We start from the raw sequence: 21,480 nt of genomic DNA on the forward strand, positions 1-21,480 counted from the left end.
CTCGCTCAATTTTTTTATTATATAGAAATTTTTTGACGAATACCAGGTCAGTCTCTTTCGAGCGAAAATTTGATCGGATATCACCTTTTTCCTGGGTTTTTTTATTTTTTTATTTTTTGATATTTTCCATTTTTGTGAAAAACGAACTTGCTTTATCATTCGAAAACACGCGTACAAAAAATTAAATTTCACCGTATACATATTTCAGAAATTTTTGATTACAATTTTTTCTGGAAATCGGAGCTTTTAATATTAGAGAACGTTGGTTTCAAAGTCAGCTTTGCGGACACTTAATATTTAGTACTTAAGCGGATTGACGTCGTTTGGCGTCTTTCGAGTTTATGCACGATGGCAAAGAAGAACTCCCGGAGACGCCAGCGTAAACCGCATTGCACGCAGATTGTTAGATCTTCCCGCTCGCGTTTGACGCTCCAAGTACTCTATTGCTTCTTCTTTGATGTGGGTACTTCGGATGTTGTGTCGCATGATAATATTATTATACGACGGGTATATATTTGCTGCGCATTAGGTGTCACGCATATAAGTATCGCGTATTATCGTGATTGTGTGATTGCATAAGTTCCTCTCTCATTCGCGAGATTCGTTACGATCCCTCGAACTCTGCCGAAGAAATATAATCCATATGCGGGATCGCTGAATTACAGCGACTTCGGATATTCGCGTTAATAAACTTGCCAGCTGCGGTCGTGTGCTTCGCGTTTTGCCGTAGTCTCGAATTACCTCTGTGCGCGCAGAGCAGAGTTACTGAATATCGTTATGCGAAATTATGAAATGTTCGGATAGCTTTCTCGAGAATTATTATTTCTAAAGGGCATTTCTATTCATATGTTCATATTATATTAACAAAAAGTTTTTCCATCGTCTAGAAATTTAAAATACGCTTATGTGTCGGCTTTATTTGCTAATATTCTTGATTAGGTCTTCTACTAAATTTTAGTATAAACAATCAACATGATATATCATTATCGGCTAATGCAATAATGATTGAATATATTGTGTAATTATGTTGAACTTGAACTATTACGTTTTAATAAGAGCTACAAACTGAAAAATTGAAAATAATAAATATTAATAGAAGAAAGACTATAAAAAAATCAAAGCGCAAAAAATTTACAGTTTTCTACAACTTGGTTAGAAAATAGACTTGGAATTCAGAAATTGCAGAACCTTAAAAAATTTTTTATTTAGTGCACGAAAGCAAGAAAGAGCACAGTGGTAAAAAGTTACGAGTATGCTAGGAGTGTGCGATAAATTATGGCACTTCTTTAGAAGTTTACTCGTAAAAAATTATATGCGTGTATATGTATACGTGCAAAAATCTTTAAAAAAATTTGCAGCAAGATAGGCGAATTTTATAGTAAGACGTAAAATAAAATAAAATTTCCAAAAACGACATTTGCTCGAATTTTTAATACATGATTTTCTTGTAGATAAAAAACAAAAAATTAAAAACAATTTTAATTAATATTACAATATAGATGTTTTAATTGTTAATAATGCTACACATCTTAATTCTGTGCGCTGTCTTACAAGATTTTTGACAAAAAAAGCGCAAATTTCCTTTTTGGTATCAATGTCATGCATTAACAAAATTCAATATGATTGAAAAAGCAAAGGCCATTAAGCCGTTTAACGTTCGCGTGAAGAAATGTGGACTCGTCGCCGCACTTTCGGCAAAGTTCCTGAGATCCTAGATTATGGTGCACTTTCTTCGGCGGCCTCCCCTCCGGCATCTTTGCGGAAGAGAGTAAAGTTCTCCTGTAGCTCGTATAAGACTAAGCGGGGGGCCGCACTCCTACCTGTGTTTCTTTCACGTTATAGCCCTTCCAGCTAAACTTCCGAGCCATTAATTTACATTAGGACATTTTTCAAGAGCGTGCTGGCTCCCGGCGCCGCGCACCTTAAAATTGGCGAAGTCTTCTTTTTAACGTCTTTTCTCTCTTACACGGAAGAGCCCTCGAGTCGCTTTCCCCCGCGCCCCTTGTCGACGTCACGCTTGAATTCTTCACCATTAAACGACGACGCGACGGCAGAAAAAGGAACGAGCCGAGCGTATATGAGATAACTTCAGAATTTCATTTAACGACGTGCAAGCGTGCACGCGGAAGGCGCCGGCAGTCATTAAATCACGCCCGTGGCGGGTCCGTCGCGCGGCTTGATTGATTTGTAAAGCGGTCCGTCGATACCGGGATTGGCATTACTCTTTAAATTCAACGTGTTTACGTAACCGTATAAGTGCTACATATATCACTTGATAATTTCATTACCGCTATGTTCTCACACGAGCCCGTTGCGTCAACATTGAAACAACAAATGCACCGGCTGTCGCTAAGTAATTTATTAACATCGTAAAACTCGGACTGACATTAGCGCGAGCGTTTGCTGTCGGTTTTAGAATTCTTCCCATCAAACCGTGGCCTCTGAGGGCACGAAATCTCCACGTAAATTCTTAAAATTTCATTATTAGTTTGGATCATTAATGCGGAATACGATATAATAAATACATAATTCAGGATTTGTCCCATCATTGAAAAATGTATTTGCAAAGCATCGGCTAAGAACGCCATCGTCCGTGGGTGAATCGTTAAATTTGCCGTTAAAACGCTTAGAACTAATTAACTGTATGCTATTATAAATACTTTAATACTTCCTGGTTGTGATTACAACAATATATAGCTGATCTTTATCATAATAATTTATGTACATAGATGTATTAGGCAGGCAGAAAGAATGCCTTGCTTGAACGAGTAGAAGATAAAAGTTCTGTTTCGGAATGAAAGATTCGAGTTTTTAGAATCGCACTATAAAAAATGGAGTATCGAACGTATATTGTTTTTGAAAGTTTGATAAGAGCACCCGAGAATATAAGGTTCGAGATCGAAAAAAAATTGCTCGTAAAATGCGTCGCTATGTACGCGAACGTACGGGTTTAATGCTCGTTCGCGCAGACGTCGAAATAAAGAGAGACAAAATAACTGTCGTTGACATCATGTCAACGACAGCAAATATCCCGCGGCTATCCGGCAATATTTTCGGCCGTAATATTTGTATTACGTTCAACGCGACGGAGTCGCACGGTCACGCGTAAGCCTCCGCCGATTGTAATTTTTGATAAATTCATGCTACGTTCAAATGTTCATGAGCGAATGTCGGGAATATAAAAGGCAGGCTGCGGCGCCAATCGAGTTTCCTTGTTCAACTCAATATGAAGGTAATAATGAAATCGAACTCTTTTCTTGTTACCGTTAAAGGATGACGTACCATTCTACGGCTGGAAACGCACGCTTTATACCGTCGGTCTGTTTCCGCCCCTTGCAGCTACATTCATTTCTCATTTCGAACACGTCGATGCTCGGAGCAGAGCTGAACTCGAAAGTAGAAGAGAGAAAATCAACTTATGAAAGCCGGTGCTCGATCTAACAAGTCCCTGTTTAAAGTTCAAGACTTCAGTTGCAAAGTGCCAATGACTCCGTCGCTTCCAAATTGTATTTAAACAAAATAGTTTATAACTAGGCAAATTCATGACGGGAATAATGTATTTTAATTACTTTTTCTTATACCTCGCTTTTTGATAATTCAATATCATGAAAGTAATAATTGACTGCAATTAGTTAAATGTTGAAATTCATTTAGAAATTGTTTAAAAAAGAAAAAATTCTAAAATATCAGATTTATCCAGCGAGTAAAACATTTTTAGCGTGTGTATTTTTTATAATATGCAATACAAGTTAAATTAAAAATTCGCGCACATGTTATTAAAAATACTATTTACAACGTGCTAGATAAATGTTTCACTTCCTGAATTAAACACTCGTATTTGCAAAACTCGACAGACAGTTCAATCGCGGATTGAAATACAGTTCTGATTTTATTTATCGATATGTGTACCCGTATTTTACTTATACTCGAGAGAGCGGTTCACGTAAACGAATCTTTGTATTTCTGTTTCAGCACACACTCACGGGCCACTGCGCAAAGGTGATGGCGGCGAAGTTTCTTGGCGAGCCGTCAAAAGTAGTTACGGGAAGTTATGATCGAACCTTAAAAATCTGGGACCTGCGCAGCAAAGCATGTAAGTGAACGCTGCACTATCGATTAAAGTGATGAAAAAACGAATATTTTTCTTAAGTCGCTTGTTAACTTGATACACTTACAATTACCAGACATTAATCTGTTACTAAAATGACTAAAGTAATAACGAACGTTGCCTCACGTAAAATTATTCCAATATCACGCTGCATTGCGTATCTCTTTAATCAATAGAGTCGAAAGAAGGGAATCGAGTGAGCATCTATAAAGATCTGATTTCCGCGGCATAGTTCAAAACGCTTTAATTAAACTAGTTTATGCAAAACAATTCCGAATTCCATTTGCATGTATTTCCCGACAATATCGAGGTCTCGCCTGGTAATCCCCCGAAATCCGCAACCACTACAACGCAGCGGTGCAACGGAGATAAATACTTTTAACGCGGGCGAGAAAGAAAATAAGCGGCGATTCCTTGCGACTGACATATCACTGGGTGCATAATGCTAACGCGGTACATTCGTTCTGTCTCGTAACAGAAGCGCGCACGAGGTATGGGCTGAAAGTAATGCGCGGTGCTAGCGGTAATCACGTTGCCCATTACCCCTATTAGTCGTTGCATAATGCAAATACACTTACGAGCGCCCCGAGATAATAAAACAAACGGCGAATCTGCATGGTCATTCATATGTATATTCTGTTGCACGTCGTACGCGGCTGCACAATGGACCGCCACACAAAATATGACGTCCATAATGCTCGGCCCGGTTTGCACGAGGCGAGCCGGCATCAACGATGCCGTATAATAGCGAAGATTGAATAAAAACTGCTCTTCTGGCTTACAGACGGTTCGTTGCGTCGTCGTAGCTGCGTAAAGTTAATTAAACCGATAAGATCCCATCGCGGGGAAAAAAAAAAGATTCCCCTCCCCCCCCTCCCCCCACGCTTCCTTCATCCGCCACGTTCTAAACGATCTTCGTCGGCATAGAAAACTCTTTATCTGGGTATTGACGCTTTTAATAAATAATCTCTGCCGATAATGGCGGTTGATTTTGGAAAAAGTTGCAACTTGAGTCTTGAATAAGTAGCTCGAAGATAAAAAAAAAGTTTTCAGGAGCCTGGCCGAGTAACCCGGAAATTTTATTAATGGTTCCCTGTGATTAAAATGGCTTCAAAAAAATAACGCGCGAATTGACGATAACAAAGATAGATTTGTGTAATTTAACGAATGATCTGTCGGAAAAGAAAAGCAAGATTAATCATAAATCCATTACTTGCGGGAAAGAGTAGCACCTTAATTAGTTCTTAAACCAAGACGCGGGTTTATCCAGAACAAGATGGTAAGTATAAAATCTTACTCAGGCTTTGTCATCGTGTCATTAATCAGTCACTAACGAATGTTACTAGCTGCTTTTTACACGCTACCGCATAAACTGATTTTCATAAAAAGGCAGAAGAGCAATTAAAATATTGAAGATATTAATTATGATTCCAGTCACGTTTGTCTTATTTTTTCTTGCTATCTTATTTGTCGCAAAAGGCATATGTAACAACATACGATAACATGGATAGCATAAATTTTTAATTAAAAAATATCGACATGAAAATTCAATGCAAATCGCAAACCACGGCTATTGATTCTTCTTGTATGTTATACCTATTGTCCGAATCTCTCCCTTGGTTTGTATAGTATCTGTTTGAATACAGATGCGGTATAGGAATTACATACATCCTGCAGTACACGTATTCATATCGGAGATCGGTCCGAATGCGAACAGTCGCTATTAGAAGCCCCTTTTGTACCAGAAAATTCACACATCGTGATCTAATCTCGCACAAACAACTACTTCGCTCGACTGCAAATAATTGGAAACGTCAAATGCGATATTCGAATTTCGCAAGCGTCATGACCTGGCAGATGTTAGGCGAAGCTAATATCTAAGGCCGCATGAGAATCTAATAATACCGTTTTCGAGCCATTAAAAATCGCCGAAATAATAACGCAATAATTCCACGTATTTAAAGGCAAAAGTAATTCCTTATTCCTGGAAAGCTGTTTTCGTGCGGAGTGCGCGGCATCGTGACCAGTACTCGTGCGAAACGTGAGGACTCTTCGGCGCCCTTCCCGCCGAGATTTATTACGTTAATTGTCGAACACCTCGAGGAAAAGAGAGCGAGAAAGAGAGAGAGAGAGAGAGAGAAAGCGGCGCAATCGTTCGACAATTCACTCGCTCGTGCCCGCGCGAACGGCTTCAGCGTATCGGATCGCAATTCGTTCGCCCGTGAAATAGAGGAATCTTTCACCACTTTCGGCAGCGCCCGGCGTGAGGTTCTACGCGATAAGCACGCCGCGCCGAAGACAGGGGCAGAAGTGATAATTTACAGCCGGATGAAAATGGCCATTCTCGAGGTAAAGCGCGCAGATCGCGCCTTGAGTCCTTCGTGCGAAATGTAGGGGCTTTAAATGGCACGAAAAATAAATTGTACAAGCCGCACGCAAGCGGCCGGACGCGCGCAGATAGCGCCGCTCTCTCGGAGGATCTCATTTCCCGCAAATGTATTCGGGATTTACATTCGACCCTGGGCGCCGGACTAATCTCGTGAAACGGCGAGCTCTATCTGAAGAACGGGCTCGAGATATCGATTTACACTTCGGTCAACAGCGCTATAGAATCCTGTGAGGCGCACGGCTAGCAGCCGCGCAGGGATCGTATTGACAAAGGATACAAAGCTGCAGATTGCTTAACACGACGGCACACAGACAGTATTAATTTGCAAAGTCCAGGATCGCCTTAAACCTGGCCTTTAGTTACCACTGGCTCGACCCGCAGAATAATAATTTGCACCATTAACTGACGCATACGACTGTTCGTGGACTTTCGATAAATTGCACCGCGCCGTCTCATCGGGAGAACATTGCTATCCTCTAATTAAGATATAATTAATGACGACAACACAGTTATCCGTACTGTTTATACTTCTAAGAGACGTGACAAATACTTACTACCTGCTTTTAATGAGTAAATATCGAGAAATAAGTGATAACACAATATTTTTTTATCTGCATTAAAATGTGAAATTAATTGTATGTATTTTTATTTTCGAATTGATGTTTCCGCCAATCAAGAATTAGCCACTTTGCATTTCGCATATAATGATTGATCTCGCTACGGCGAGACAATTGACGCACGGCTGACGGTACAATTTTCAAAAGCGAACACCATTGATTTGTTTTTATTTCGTGCTCTCAAAAGACAAGCACTTCAAACAAAAAAATGAATTCAGTGACACAAATTAAATCAAATTAATAGTGAATAGACGCGGTTGTTACAATAAACTGTCGAGTTATCGGCTGTATTGGCCATGGAATGAAATGTCAATTATATCAACAGCGACTCATTTTTGCACGTACATTTTTGCGATCGACAGTATGCTTTTTGAAAGTTTTTTTCTGTTATTTAATTATAATCGTAAATTATATAAAGAAATAAAATAACAATGTAATATTAATATACAAGTACAAGATTGTTTTATACAATTGTACGTAAAACGAGTTGACAAATGCTTTTGAGAATTGTATATCTCTCATATTAAGTTAAGACTAAAAGCGCAAAGTGCAAAGTTTCCTACGAGAACGGCAGGAGAACTGCATTATGCTTTGCGATATGCAAGCCTTTATGAAACTTGAAGGGCGCAATTTCGAAAAGTGTGTCTCCTTAAATCAAGTCGCCTAAAGTGATACAGCGCCGGAGTTGTAGCGGACGATAATTAATGTAAGAAGTCCGGGCACCATCACAAATCGTCCCGACTGAGTTTGCGGCCGGCCACATCAAACTTGCTACATAAATACAAAACTTTTTCGCCGCGCGAACGCACCGCGCATACCCGCGGGCGAGTCAGGAATTTGTCTTATTTTTTATGCAATGCAGCAGATAACAACGGGGCGTGTGTAGCGTAATTAACCTGTGGCTTAACTTCGTCACGTGATTTATCGCCCGGCGTCTCGCCCGGGTCACCCGGGTAGCTCTGAAGTCCAAGTTAATTGTACGCGTGTCGAGACACACGCGGATACCTGCGTGGATACACAGGTACTCCGAGGACATCCGTTTTAGCTTCGCGCCGGTCTTTGTTGTTGAGCGGTGGTCCTACAGCAAAATAGCGAAAACCGCGCTATCAAGGAAGAGGCCGGCGGGGGCGCAGGGTGGTTGTACAAAAGTTTCGCACAAATAAATCTCCGAATGCGGAGGCGCGCACAATGGGAGAGCGGCGCTGAAAGGGCGTTTAAGCGTGAATTATTGTTTACCGCGGACGCTTTAAGACAAAAAGGACGCTTAAAGTGGATCAGCTGTTTTCTATCGCGCTATTATCTACCCTCGCTGCGTCGCGCGCAATTTCGTGAACGCCCCGAGCGACTCTTCTGGACACAATCGTGCCATGGACAGACTGATTCCGCGCCGCGCCGACGAAATAACACCCCGTGTTGTCGTTTGCTCGCCACTCACTGAAAAGACCGCACTAACTGCTCTAACGTTCCGACAAATTAACCGCAACCGCTTGCATTCCTGACGTATGCAGATTGCGCCTCTTAGCCCGCGAGTGTTTGTACCGGAAGAAATTCTCTACTTAGATAAAAAAAATTTTTTTCATATAATGAATGTATCAAAAAGTGCTTTGACATCATATTAATTTTTATCTTTAAGTTTGCAACATACATAAAAATATTTAATTATCAGAATAGTTTAAAATTATCTATGCTTACTACTTGACATGTAAAATAAATGATTTCCCTTATGTTTTATAGACAATTTTAATGGAAACTATAATGACTAAATAGTTAAACTTGAATTTTTCAAAAAGCTGCTGAAAGAGAGGCCATTAAATTTTCATTGAGTAAAATAGATCTTATATAACCGAAAAAAATTGTCTCTTAAATAAAAAGTGGTCCGGTCTAAGATAATCAGATTTGAATAACGTATGTCTGAGGCAAAATTTGCGTTAATGTGAAATACATATTAATGCGAAAAGCATGAGGGAGAGCAAATTAACATCCCGAAAGCTCTTATCATGGCTGACGATTGAAGAAGGCTTACACGCAAAGCCGGTAATCCTTTATGCCTCGTTTGAGGAATAGATGTACGTTAATAGCATATATATAATGCACTTATCTGAATAATACATTTGAGTTTAAAGACCAGTACATGAAGAACTGCACTACGGATAAGAATGCACTCTGCGCGACATGTTGTGAAAATGGAGAATTTAAAAATTTAATAGAGATAAGAGGGAGATTTTCTCCTTGCTGCTAGACCGAAATATAGTTTCAACTTGTGTGCAAATTATAAATATTCCAAAATTATGGTCTTTTTTATGATTATGTCTCGACATTCATTAGTTGCGCTCACATTTTACTAAATATGTAGCGATACGAGGCGCGTTCATCGTGGCGCGGTTACTTGTTGCAAGATAAGACTGTTGCGAACTGCGCGGTATGAAGTGAAGTGGGAATTGTCGACAAGTTTCTCTTTATACACGAACGCACTTTAGAAGAAATTTTATTGCTTCCAGAGGAGTGCCCTACTCACCGCGTTTGAAGCTTGTAAAGTACTTTCCGCGAAACTCGTGTGTCGAACTACGAGGATTGAGTGTACGCCGCGCGCAAATATCATCGCCGTATATATATATTACCGTTTGAATACCTACAATAACGTCGCAATACGAAAGCGTTTGCAAATATAAAAAAAACGCATCGTTTCACGTGATTCCATTCGAAAATTTGATTGCTGATTGATTGATACTTGACATTGATTACAATTATCCGATTTAATATTCTCTCTCGGCGTAAATGGTCTCGATATTATTATCCTGTAAAAGACTACTTGAGTCATTATCACGATGCCGTAATTATGCGCATCATAACTTTTTGAAAAAAGTTTTATCAAAAAAGAAGTAAATTAATGTAACGTCAAATTTTCCATGGCTTTGCTAGAAGGTGATGTTTGATGTAATATATTCCAATGGAAATTATATATAATTACAGCTTCAGAAGCTCCGCGACGCGATTGAACGACAGTCTTTAACGCGTGATGGTAATTGAATATGCGCACTCGCAATATGCAGACAAGCTGTGAGGGAAGGTGCTTTCCTCCGCTGGCACGGTACGCCGTCGTGAAGTAATTGAAGCTCGTAATACCATCTTCGGAATGGAAACGGTGGACATCAGCCGCTAACCGACGTCTCGACATAGGAACTTCAACGGACTAATCGATCGGGCGTTAAATCACGTTTAACGTGGCGCCACAATAAAGTACGATAGAAATTGGCGCGCGCGGATTCGTAATCGCACAAAGGCCGAGGTTAAGGAAAGGTAGAATGGGAGGACGGGTGGCGAGGAGGCCGTAAGCGGAAAACTCGTAATTTATCCTGTTTCCAGTCTTGATGCCGGGCGTTTCCGCGACGCGCGCTAGCGATTTCCAAGAGCTTCGCGGAAACGTGGCGACGCGAACGTCATTTCCCGACGTAAATTAAGTTTGAAATCCTGCTTATTTCAGCGTAGAGATCGATGAAAGCTACTGCTAGGTAGAACTACAGTTTGAAAGGGGAAACCAGCCGTGATTCACATTCGATACAACTGTTAACTCGCTCCGCTTAAAGTCGGCGCGTGTACGTGCAATTCACGATGACGTAATTCTATTACTCTCGTGGAATGCTCAAATTAAATGCAGAAAGCGCTTAATTTAATCATACTATTAGCCTTGGAGGGGAAATTTTAGTTTTGAAGACTGCACGTTGAAAGACTATCCAATAGAAAAAATGTACTGGTAGTTTTTTTGTAATTAAAACTTGAACATAATTAACAAAATGATAAGTGTATAATAAATTGTATTATTTTAAAATACTTTAGTTTTCAATAATTACTGCTGCTTATATTACAATAAGTAAAATTTTAGCATTTTTGTCGATGATTATTTCTCTAACTCTATGCTTAAATATACGAGAGGGGTAATTATTTACAGTCAATAATTACCAACGTGGAAATGAGATTTTGTCTATTAAAGCTACTAAAATTTGGATTAAAAAATGTCAGTATACAAAAAATGTTGACTATCGAATTTTTAAAAAAATTTGTTTGAAATGTTATTTTTACATTGCGATTTTTACATTTTTACATTATTTTTTCGCAATTCATATTTTACATGTACTATGTGAAATAAATTTGTACATTAATGTAACGAATAATTTTGATAAATAATAAAGTGTAGCTTGCAGAAGACAACAATTCTGCATTTATATTAAAGTTAGCCCATCCACAAACGTTAAAAAAATATTTTTTTATGATAAATTACTTACCGCATCGCTGCTCTGTTGTTGCCCGATGCCTCCTAGGCCTCCTCCTCTCTGCAGTCCTTCGAGGCACTAACTCACACGCGTTCGCGATGCGCACCTTGCTCGTGCGCGTACTTGAATTTGAAGATCGCGCGACACTTTAAACGGCACTTCCGACGTCGCAGGCGAATCGAATCGAATTGTTCAAGATGCGACGTTACGCGTGAATTCCGTCTACGTTTCAGACGACCGCATTTACCAATTGGAGCACGATTATCTCAAAATAGAGGCCGGAGAAGGAAAGGTTTGATTTATTATCGGGTCAATCGGATACCGGGTATCCCAGCAGCATTTTGATGTCAATACCAACGGACTCAAGTCAAAACATGCTGACTTCTGTGCCGTGGATCATATGATTTAGAAGTTACCGTCATGCTATTAGTAACTTCATGCTTTTTTGAGCATACAAAAAGCAACATGCATCATGCATCATATGTTGGCACGTCTGACACTGAAGGGTCCCTGAACGGAACTTAAAAGTCGAGAAGAAACCTCCTCTCGAAAGAGGTTCGACCGTGTTCCAATATTTATGTATTATCATTGAGCGGAATGCGTTCGTCTTACGATTCGCTAGAATATCGGCGTACTCGCACGAAATTATTACGGCACTCCCGACGCGCGTTTTGTTAAATTATAAAGTTACGGCGAAACGAATATGACGATTTGAAGCAAAAGTGGTAACAGTTTATCTGTAAAAAAATTAATTCATTCATGTTATAACAGCACTCAAAACTATATATAAATAAAAATAAATTGAGCAAATAGAATTTTATTTATAGAATTCTATTTTTCTATTCTGAAATTTTTTTATACATTTTTATTTGAATTGCTAATTTTACTTGTTAACTTTTTGTGAGCACAATATGATAACATTTCAAATTCTAGACAAACTTAAACCCGATTGTGTAATTCTAAATAATTACCCGAGAATAATCGGATGAAATTACAATCTGGCTTTTCGCATGAATGCGTCCTTCAATGCAAGGAACTTTATGTTTCAGGTATAGAGACGAAATTTGCTGGATCAAGTTGCAATGACCTCGTAACTTCTGATGGAGCTGGCTCTACAATAATTAGTGGTCATTTCGATCAAAGGATCAGGTTTTGGGATACTAGAGCTGAATCCAGCTCGAATGATATCCTACTGGAAGGGAAAGTTACGTCTTTAGATTTATCCCGCGGTAAGTACACTACATTTGAATCGAAACTTAATAAAAAGTAAAGCAACGCGGATTAATTGAAGATTCTATCAAATGTCAATTGAACATAATTATATTGTAAGAAATTAATTATTGGTTTTGAGATCTTTTCTATATTAAATTCAACCGGTACCGCAAATATTCAGATAAATGTCACATATTGTTTTATAAAGATATTTAATATGGATTGTAATACAATCATTACGCTCACAGTATATGATATCGGAGTAGAAATTTGGTGCTACATTACATGCAATTTTGTTCGTGCATTTTACAATGTCGATTAAGGTATGTCAAATGGAGCAACAACTGCTATTATTATGGCGACATTAATTATTTAAATCAAATACTCGATTTAATAGAAATGTCGCGAGTATTGTGAACGCACGAATATTGGCAACTATATCGGATTTTAAATTGTTTATTTTGTGTATTTCCCAAAGAACATGAATTACATTTTTGATCAAATCGAATTAATGGTTTTCAATATTATGCGACTCTGTATTAGCAACGAAAACAGCACAAGCAATTTTGATTATTATTAAAAGTTAAATATGGATACAGAAAACTTGCGATTTTATCTATCCAATTAATAATTACTTTACTCATGAAATTGCAAATTAAACGAACGATAGAACCTAGACATTAAAACAGCATTTTATTTCTTTATTTAATATTTTATTTAAAACAAAAATTAGATTCAACGTTTAAATTAAATATTTGAAAAGATGTAAATCTATATGACAGAAAATAATTTTAATTATATATTCAATCAGACGGCAAAATAATATATATTTTATATTTAGTATACATAATACGCGTCCTGAATGAATAATTTGATGAAAATAAATACTAATACGAAATACTAATTGAGATATATTTCACAGCAAACTGTTATTGCGCGATGCATTTCGTTCATGAATTTTGTCTGCGTTACGCAAATAACTTTATTTCGTTCCCGCTTTTTATCGCAACGTCCTAATGATACGAATGAATTGGCACATGCGATCCTGCAACAATCTCAAAGCACTTACATCAGTTGCAAGTGCACTTTGTTCATTCAAGAGCGCTTCATTCAGGTATATTGCTTTATCGCATTTCATTAATCTCGATATCGCCAGAATGCGAGATGAATTCAAGTGAAACAATATTGCCCTGATTTTTAACTTCTGCAATTAAACGCACATCGCGCCTCTCTAATATTTTCTGCATTTGTCGGTCGATGCAACATATTGTAGCGATCTATATATTACGTGCATCTGTATAAAATCATATTATATAAATACATGTGTAATATATCAAATTACTTACATACTTAATAAATACACTTTCTACACATTTATGTAGAATAAAAATAAAATAATTTCCAAAATAACCCTGCATTATTTCTTACTACATCAATCTGATGTAGAAGGAAATTACGCAAATTGGTTATTCCAATGCACGGTACCGCAACACATATAAGTTTGTTGCACTAGATTGTATTAGATTTTTCAACATGGATTTGTACCACTTGTACATTCCATAAATGCTTTTATTAATAATTGTAATACACGCGATGATGTGTGAAAAATATTTCTGGTTAAGATTAGAATTCCGCATATAATTCAACCATGCAATTTGCGAATCATAAGGGAACAATTTGATTTCAGACGCAAATTATCTTTTGAGTTGTGTGAGGGACGACACGGTGAAGCTGATTGACTTACGAATGAAGAAGATTGTTGGGTCTTTCAGGTGGGTTATATACTTATATACGTACAACTAGAATATTAAGAATAGCGAATCATTATATGTTTGACTTATTTTACAGCGGTGACGGTTTCAAAGTGGGATTCGATTGGACAAGAGCCGCTTTCAGTCCTGACGGGCAGTATATAGCGGTGGGTTCCGCAGACGGTTCCGTCTTCATCTGGTCTATCGCGACGAATATGATCGAGACGATACTAAAAGGGCATGCGTAAGTAGAAACTTCATGTCGTCATAATTAAATTTCGAGTAACTGTGAAAAACCTTTTGTCGTTAACTATAAAATTTTAGAAGAAGATCGTAAAACAAATTCTGTCGAGTTAATCGAACTCATCTATATATTGTTTGACATACTCAATCTACAAAAAATCTTCTATAGCTTTATATCGTCCGCATATTATATATTCTTCATCGAATATATTTAGCTTTTTGCCCGAGGGACCGAAGACCGTAGTTCTTTTCTGTCGCATCGATTGGAAAGTGCACTGATACTAAAGCTTGAACTGTTATAAAATAAATGTGCGAAAAAAATATTAAAATTTTATGATTCTTTCCGGTATACGCTTGCCAGTGATAAAAGACATATTAAAACGCGAAATTTAGTTCCCAAATACATTTTATCGTATATTGATTTTTATCGAAGAGTTGTCGAGATATTAAAGGTCAATCGCTACGCCAATCCTCTAAAGCACGCCATCTTATTTTAATACGGCCTTTTTATTACCGTATTTACTCCGTAATCTGTACTCGACGTTATATTCTGCTTTACGACATTATATTAAAAATTCTGCAATATTAAAATATGCAATTACATCTGACATTTATGATGTCCAATTGCTTTATTAACTTTTTACTGTCAGTCTTATAGACGGCCAGCAGTCTAGAGATTGTTTTCTGTAATCCTGGTGTTTGCGACGACAGTTCTTGATCGCGCCAATGTGCGACTTTATTTGCGGTCACGAAATCGATATTGCTAACCCGCTGTTGCCCTTCGTACGTTCTATTTCGATATCGCCGTTATAATTTATTTCTTTTACACCTTTTTTATTGCAATACGTTTTGACCCGCTTGATGGATGCGAATTTCTCGTTTAAATTCACTCGCTGGAGCACTAAAGCGCCCGTAATTTTAGGAGGCACCTTCGAGTGCTCTGCATACTCACCTGACACGAAAAGTTCTTGAAGTACTTCGGTCCTCTGGTCCACCACGCGCAGTATACGTACCACACACACACACACATACACACACACACACGCACACACACACGCGCGCGCGGGGGAAAAGATTCGCAGTGGGAAGGGACAGGAGAATCTAAGAAAATATTTCGACGTGACCCGATTTTCGCTCCAACTTTTGCGCGTTGTATACTCACGTATACATATCTGTCCGTATCTATATATCGCCGGATGACTTCGCGATATCGCGAATTTATACGGTACCCTGGATGCTTCGAACTCTCGCCGGCGTCTACGCCGGCTCTCGCCATTGAATATGTCACTGCGAATGACCGAGGACTCGTTTACCAACCATCGAGCAGCGGGTGGAAAAAGGAAAACGCGAAAATCTGTGGAAAGAGAAAGAAATGCGGCGCGGAATGAGAGTGGCATAGGCAGCGATGTATCTCGTCCGCGTGCTTTCAGCGCCCTTTCACCTACACGAGCCACGTTGATCGACGCGTTAATCGGCGGCATCTCACGGAGAATGCGATGGTAAGAGTCGCTCCCGCTCGTCGAGGTGCTGAGAAAATGGATATGTTTTAAACACTAAAAACGTCAATTATGCCATTACGAAGAGGGGTGGTTAAACATGATATTACCAGTAAATCAATAGCAAGCGCCGTTAACAATTTCCGGGTATCACGCGTTACTTTACGATATCCAAGATATTTAATAATTCACAAATTGATGAACAGTTTAAACGTAATTTTTTGTCGTCAAGCAAACTTTATCGATGAGATTAAATCAATCACAAATCTACCGAAATATTCATTTTAATCGAGTTATTTAAGTATACACATAGAGAGAGAGAGTTTGCTTCAGATTTTTGTCATCGCAGGGAGAATATATTTTCGCACGCGTAAAATGAAAAAAATGATCGGCCAGATTGGAAGGCTGAAAATCGTGATCACGATGTAAAATAATCCCTACGTGGTCGTTACATGGCGATAACGTTTAATTATTCTCAATTGAAACATGTCGTGCCCCGTACCAATCATACTATCACGTTCGCGGTAGCAGCAATTAGTTATTACGCGTATGTTGGAGCGTTTACGAACGTAAACGGTTTAATAGTTCATAATTACGACAGCGCATACGCCAACATTAATGTTTTCAAATTTAGATGACTGGTAATAATTTGTCATATTCCTGTCAGAATAGCATCTGAGGGCTTGCTAGTTACCAGCACTTCTACCAATTCATATATCAAGTTTAATTTACAAAATTGAGTGCGATTTATGTATCCATTGAACTTTATCGTAATCTCGTTATGAGATAAAAAAAAAACACACCCTCCCCAAATTGTTATTACTACGTATTCTCTACTAGCGAAATTGCTGAAACGACGAAAGCAACAGATAATACGCGTCGAAAGAAAAGTAGCTTTGTCCTTTGTTACGCTTTTCAGTCCCGTTTTACTCAACGAAGCTGAACAGCGATCGTCTCGGCCGATCGCCCGGGAGTCTCACGGAGGATCGCAAGATCCGTTCTGCAATTATCGTCCGCTCCCGCCCCGCGCGCGAACGCGCGCTTCATTCTGTCGTCGCGCGGCGACCGACCTCGCCAATGCCGTCCTCGGCCTCCTCGAGTTTCTCAAGGACGCGGGATCTTTGGTGGCGGCTTCTCTGGGAGAGCCCAGCGGGCGACTCGAGTCCGGCGTGCATCTAAGTGCCGGTCGTATCGAAAAATGTCTTAAGCACCAGTCATGTACACGTCGCTCGGCTGTGTCGATGTGCGCGGTCGCCTATGCGTGTGCGTGTTTCACTGTTATTACTTTCACCCTGTAACGCGTAATCCGTGGTCATCGTCGTCATCGCGTCGACCCATCCCGCGCGCGTTTTCGTTCTTTTATCCGGTCGCCGGTCGACTTTGGCGACTTCGTCTTCATTCTCGCCCTCGCGTCCTCTTCTTCGTCTTCTTCGCGCCAGCCGCTGTTCGCGATTGCAGCGCGCAACACCGCACGAGCTGAATCGTATAATTCGTACGTTGCGCTCTGTCCCCCGAGACTAACTTAATAACCGTTTCATCCTCTCACCCTCTTTTCTCCGTGTCCTCCTACGGCACTCTGTAAAGCGCGGAAAGCGGTACGATTCCATAGGTATTTAATGCACGCGCCAAAGAGCGCGCGCGTTTTCACGGCGCGACTAGGTTCTGGCTGTCGTGGTGCGAGCTATGAAATTTAGATATTATGCAAAAGGCACGAGTGTGCGAATTAAGGTAATAGTCGCGAAAGACGATGTTCGTTTCTACGATATCTTCTGTGTCGACAAAGCCGGCATTACGTATTCATAAGAAATAATTGAACGATTTCGTAAAAGAAAAAAGTTCAAGAAAGATATCACGTGAATCATATATATACGTTTCTATATGACGAAAAATTAAAAAGTAAAAGGGCATTGTTTATTTTTTCTCACAGAAACTTCTCTTTATTTGTGTCGTATAAAGAAAATTCCTCATATTTTTTCTTCATTAATTTTCTTTTAGATTTTTCTACTTTATACGTGTATAAAAACAGTAATATTATTTTTGTTTATAAATATATTTTTTAATAGAATATAAATGTTAATAAAAAACAAGCTTCACGCAATTTCATGTGAATTTCAGTATTATGGACTCACATTACTTCTAAAACAATTTATTACTCCACATTTTGCCTCTACATTTTCCCACACAATTTTCACCGCGATATACGTAAGCTACTTAAAAATATGGCTTTGCGCACAGAAATAAACGCTTGTAAGCGACTGCTGCCGTTCATTCTATACTAGTTGAGAAGTTCTATTCGGCATGACTCCCTTTCTGCGAGCACTTAGACTTGAATGTGCAATAGTATTGCCCGATAAGCTTACGCGCCCGTTCGTGTTCTAATTTGCAATCAACCGGCAGAATCCGCCGGTACACACGTCGGGAGGCGGGAATTTACTGCGCGATCCCCGGCAAGGATCTTGCCCGGCGAATAAATAGTGCCGCACGATTATAGCAGAACAGGTAATTAGGTATACGGGCGGGGAGGGATGCCGGCAGGCCCCGAGCTTTGAAATTAAAGTGCAGTTTCGCCCGAAGAATTTTCAGTTCGGCGCATTATGGAATCAGTGACCTCATTATATTCGTATTCGAAACTTTTCCATAAAAGACCCAGGAGATATATAGCCACCAGATATTTTTCGCTCATTTCATCGCATTTCATCGCGTTCGCTGCGTATATTGGATTTTAGAATCCGCTCAAAAACGCATTACTTGTACAAATTATGAATAATGAATAATTAATTAGTGCTCTGTGGCTTATAAAATTAATAAATTGCGTATAAATTTAAAAAGATAAACAATTGCGGTTAAATTAAACTTTTGGAACTGACGGAACTTTTTCCCGTCTCACATCCGTCTGTGAAGCGTCGACACGACCGCTGAACGCCGACGTGCCGCAATTGAGTAGCGACCTCATGATTTGTATAGCCTGTTATTAATAAATAAGTGCATAGCAGGGTGTGGTAACACTATACGTTATTATTCCCTCCAGTGGTAACTGACAAGTAACAACATCTCGTAAAGATTACTGCACCATATTTCAGTCACGCATGCATTTATGGCGATTTCGCACCGCGTTTTACGAGAGGACGGGTTGCCATGGTGGTTATAGGGCGACTAAAACGAGGAAAGTAGTTCGATTGACGTATTTCATGCACTTTCACAGCCGCGTTGCGATAATCTTTTCAGCGCCCAAAGGGATAATTAGTGTTACATTTCCGTAATTTCGTGAAGTGCGACGCGAAGTTATCACGTTTTCGAGTGCGCGCGTTCAGATTTTTTTTTTTTCCCCCGTGATTGCCGCGTCGAGGCAGATTTTATCTACCGCGCGATCTTACATCCGCCGTAGCGATGGCGCGCTTTTCACGCGTCTTGTGTTGCGAGTTCTCGTAAGCCCGTCTCGAAGTTTAGCGTGTAAACGCAGTTTGCTCTCTCTCACACACATATACACATACACACACATACACACTATGTCGCGGATAGAACAGACGCGTAATGAAAATTCAGCACCGTCCCCGGAAGAAAATAAGTGGCGTGGAAGAGCGGAAGTAAACACGTCAAGTGAAAAGAATTAGATTATCCCGTCTCTTCTCCCGCGCCTCTCAATGTATATATATATATGTATATGTATATATATATATATGTATGTACATATATATATATATATATATATATATATATATATATATATATCGTTGCGCGGAAGGACGCCTCAAGATGCCAGAGAAACCAATCTCCTTGGTATTCCCTGATGAGGATCGGGTCGATTTCATTGTCGCCCGGCGTAACGAAGCATCGCGAGAGATCAATTGTCCCGTGGCGCTCTTCTCGCTTAACTCGATTTCGTTTCCACGGCAATGATCGGCCGGTCCGGCACGATATTATGTCATTTATCTTCGTCGTGTCTTCGGGAGCCGACCGGTGCCGAGGTCTTTATCTGTTTTTCCCATTCCCAGTCTCTCCCCCGCGTACCCGTGCCAGCCGCTCGGTGGTTGGTACGGATATACACGTCGACTCTCATCCCCGACCACCACCACCACCACCACCACCACTACCTGCCTGCCCCTATCCCCCCCCCCCCCTGACTACTCTGCCCGTGCGCCGATCGTACCTTTTTCTTCTTTCACAATGTAACGTTTCGCCGTCAACGAGCAGTCGTTGATAAAAGCTTTTCGTCAAAACGGACGTATAAATTTTTACCACGATCCCAAGTAGCAATCGGGATGATCCGGATTAAATATTCCGGCCTCGGAAGGAAACATATTTATTGCGCGAGACGGATTGCGCGCATTGGTATTAGTAGTCGATGTAACGATTAAACTTTTTGTAAATTACGAGGAATAATTTTCAAGATGTATATCATGAAACATACTGCATTAAAAGATGCTTAGAAGATTTCAGCGTCGAGCTAATGATGCATTGATAATCGCAGATATTACACATAAGCAGAAAATTACGGTAAAAATAAAAAGAGATAACCATCTGCTCGCCACAAATTCACTTGATAAGATTTATGAGATGAGCCTTCGTGCAATTTATATCTATCTGAAGCTTTACAAGCCATTGAGGTATTGCTCGCCAGTTTGCCGCATCATTGACAGTTTAGATAACACTCTAAGCCTCATTATCCCATTGCACATGTAGCACTGAATGTAGCTATCCGATTTCGAAATGTAATATAAGCTCGCGTTGAATGTTAACACGAGACGATAATCGAATGGATACAATATAGCGTTATATATTAATAATATAAAATACGCGAGTTGAAAACTTTTTTTCCGCTTGCTAATTCAAAAACATTTATTCACGAATACATTTTATGCATTCAAAAATATATTTCTACTGGAAATCATTGTATGTAGAGGGAGGTTTAAATAAATTATTTTATCGTTACACGAAATTAATCAATCTTAGTCATATTTTCCATCCAGGACGTGATTGATTTAATGAAAAGCCAAACGGTGAAAAAAACTCTTCCCGCTCGAGATGGACTTTATTCCCTTTCTGGGTTAGCGCGTGGCGAGTAATCGCGGAGCTTTGTTAGTGGTGTAATTGCGGCGCTACGATGAGGTTGTCGGCGTCCGTACGCAGCCACGGCGAATGCGGCGCTACGCGTAATGCCCGCGCAATTTATCATTTGCCATTCGTATAATGATAATATAATGCGTTACGTTTGTGGCGTATCGATGAGCGGGATAGCAAATAACGACTTTACACGCGTATTATCCGCGACGGCGCATATGCCCGGCCGATACGATTAATAATTCAACAGAATTAAAAGAATCGCTATCGATTATCCCCCGAATTCATGCGGCCCGATCGACGACGAGGAGGGAAAGAACAGGCCGATGCCCGGCAAT

General features: G+C 39.7%; 2 protein-coding genes across 2 annotated transcripts in view; one reads left to right on the forward strand and one right to left on the reverse strand.

The window, feature by feature from the left end:
- The window catches only part of LOC105677048 (uncharacterized), a 278,448-nt gene that overhangs the window by 195,266 nt on the left and 61,702 nt on the right, over positions 1-21,480 (reverse strand). The window contains exon 3 of the mRNA XM_012375378.2: positions 11,395-12,119. The gene's annotated coding sequence lies outside the window, so the exon portion shown is untranslated. The remainder of the gene's footprint in view (positions 1-11,394; positions 12,120-21,480) is intronic.
- LOC136996895 (autophagy-related protein 16-1-like) overlaps positions 3,936-21,480 on the forward strand; it is a 29,461-nt gene continuing 11,916 nt past the window's right edge. Inside the window, exons 1-4 of the mRNA XM_067357552.1 lie at positions 3,936-4,093; positions 12,432-12,611; positions 14,282-14,366; positions 14,443-14,589. Coding sequence (XP_067213653.1) covers positions 4,003-4,093; positions 12,432-12,611; positions 14,282-14,366; positions 14,443-14,589 — 503 coding nt within the window. The 5' untranslated portion in view covers positions 3,936-4,002. The remainder of the gene's footprint in view (positions 4,094-12,431; positions 12,612-14,281; positions 14,367-14,442; positions 14,590-21,480) is intronic.

This window comes from Linepithema humile, chromosome 6 (assembly GCF_040581485.1).
Source record: "Linepithema humile isolate Giens D197 chromosome 6, Lhum_UNIL_v1.0, whole genome shotgun sequence".
Taxonomy (NCBI): Eukaryota; Metazoa; Arthropoda; class Insecta; order Hymenoptera; family Formicidae; genus Linepithema; species Linepithema humile.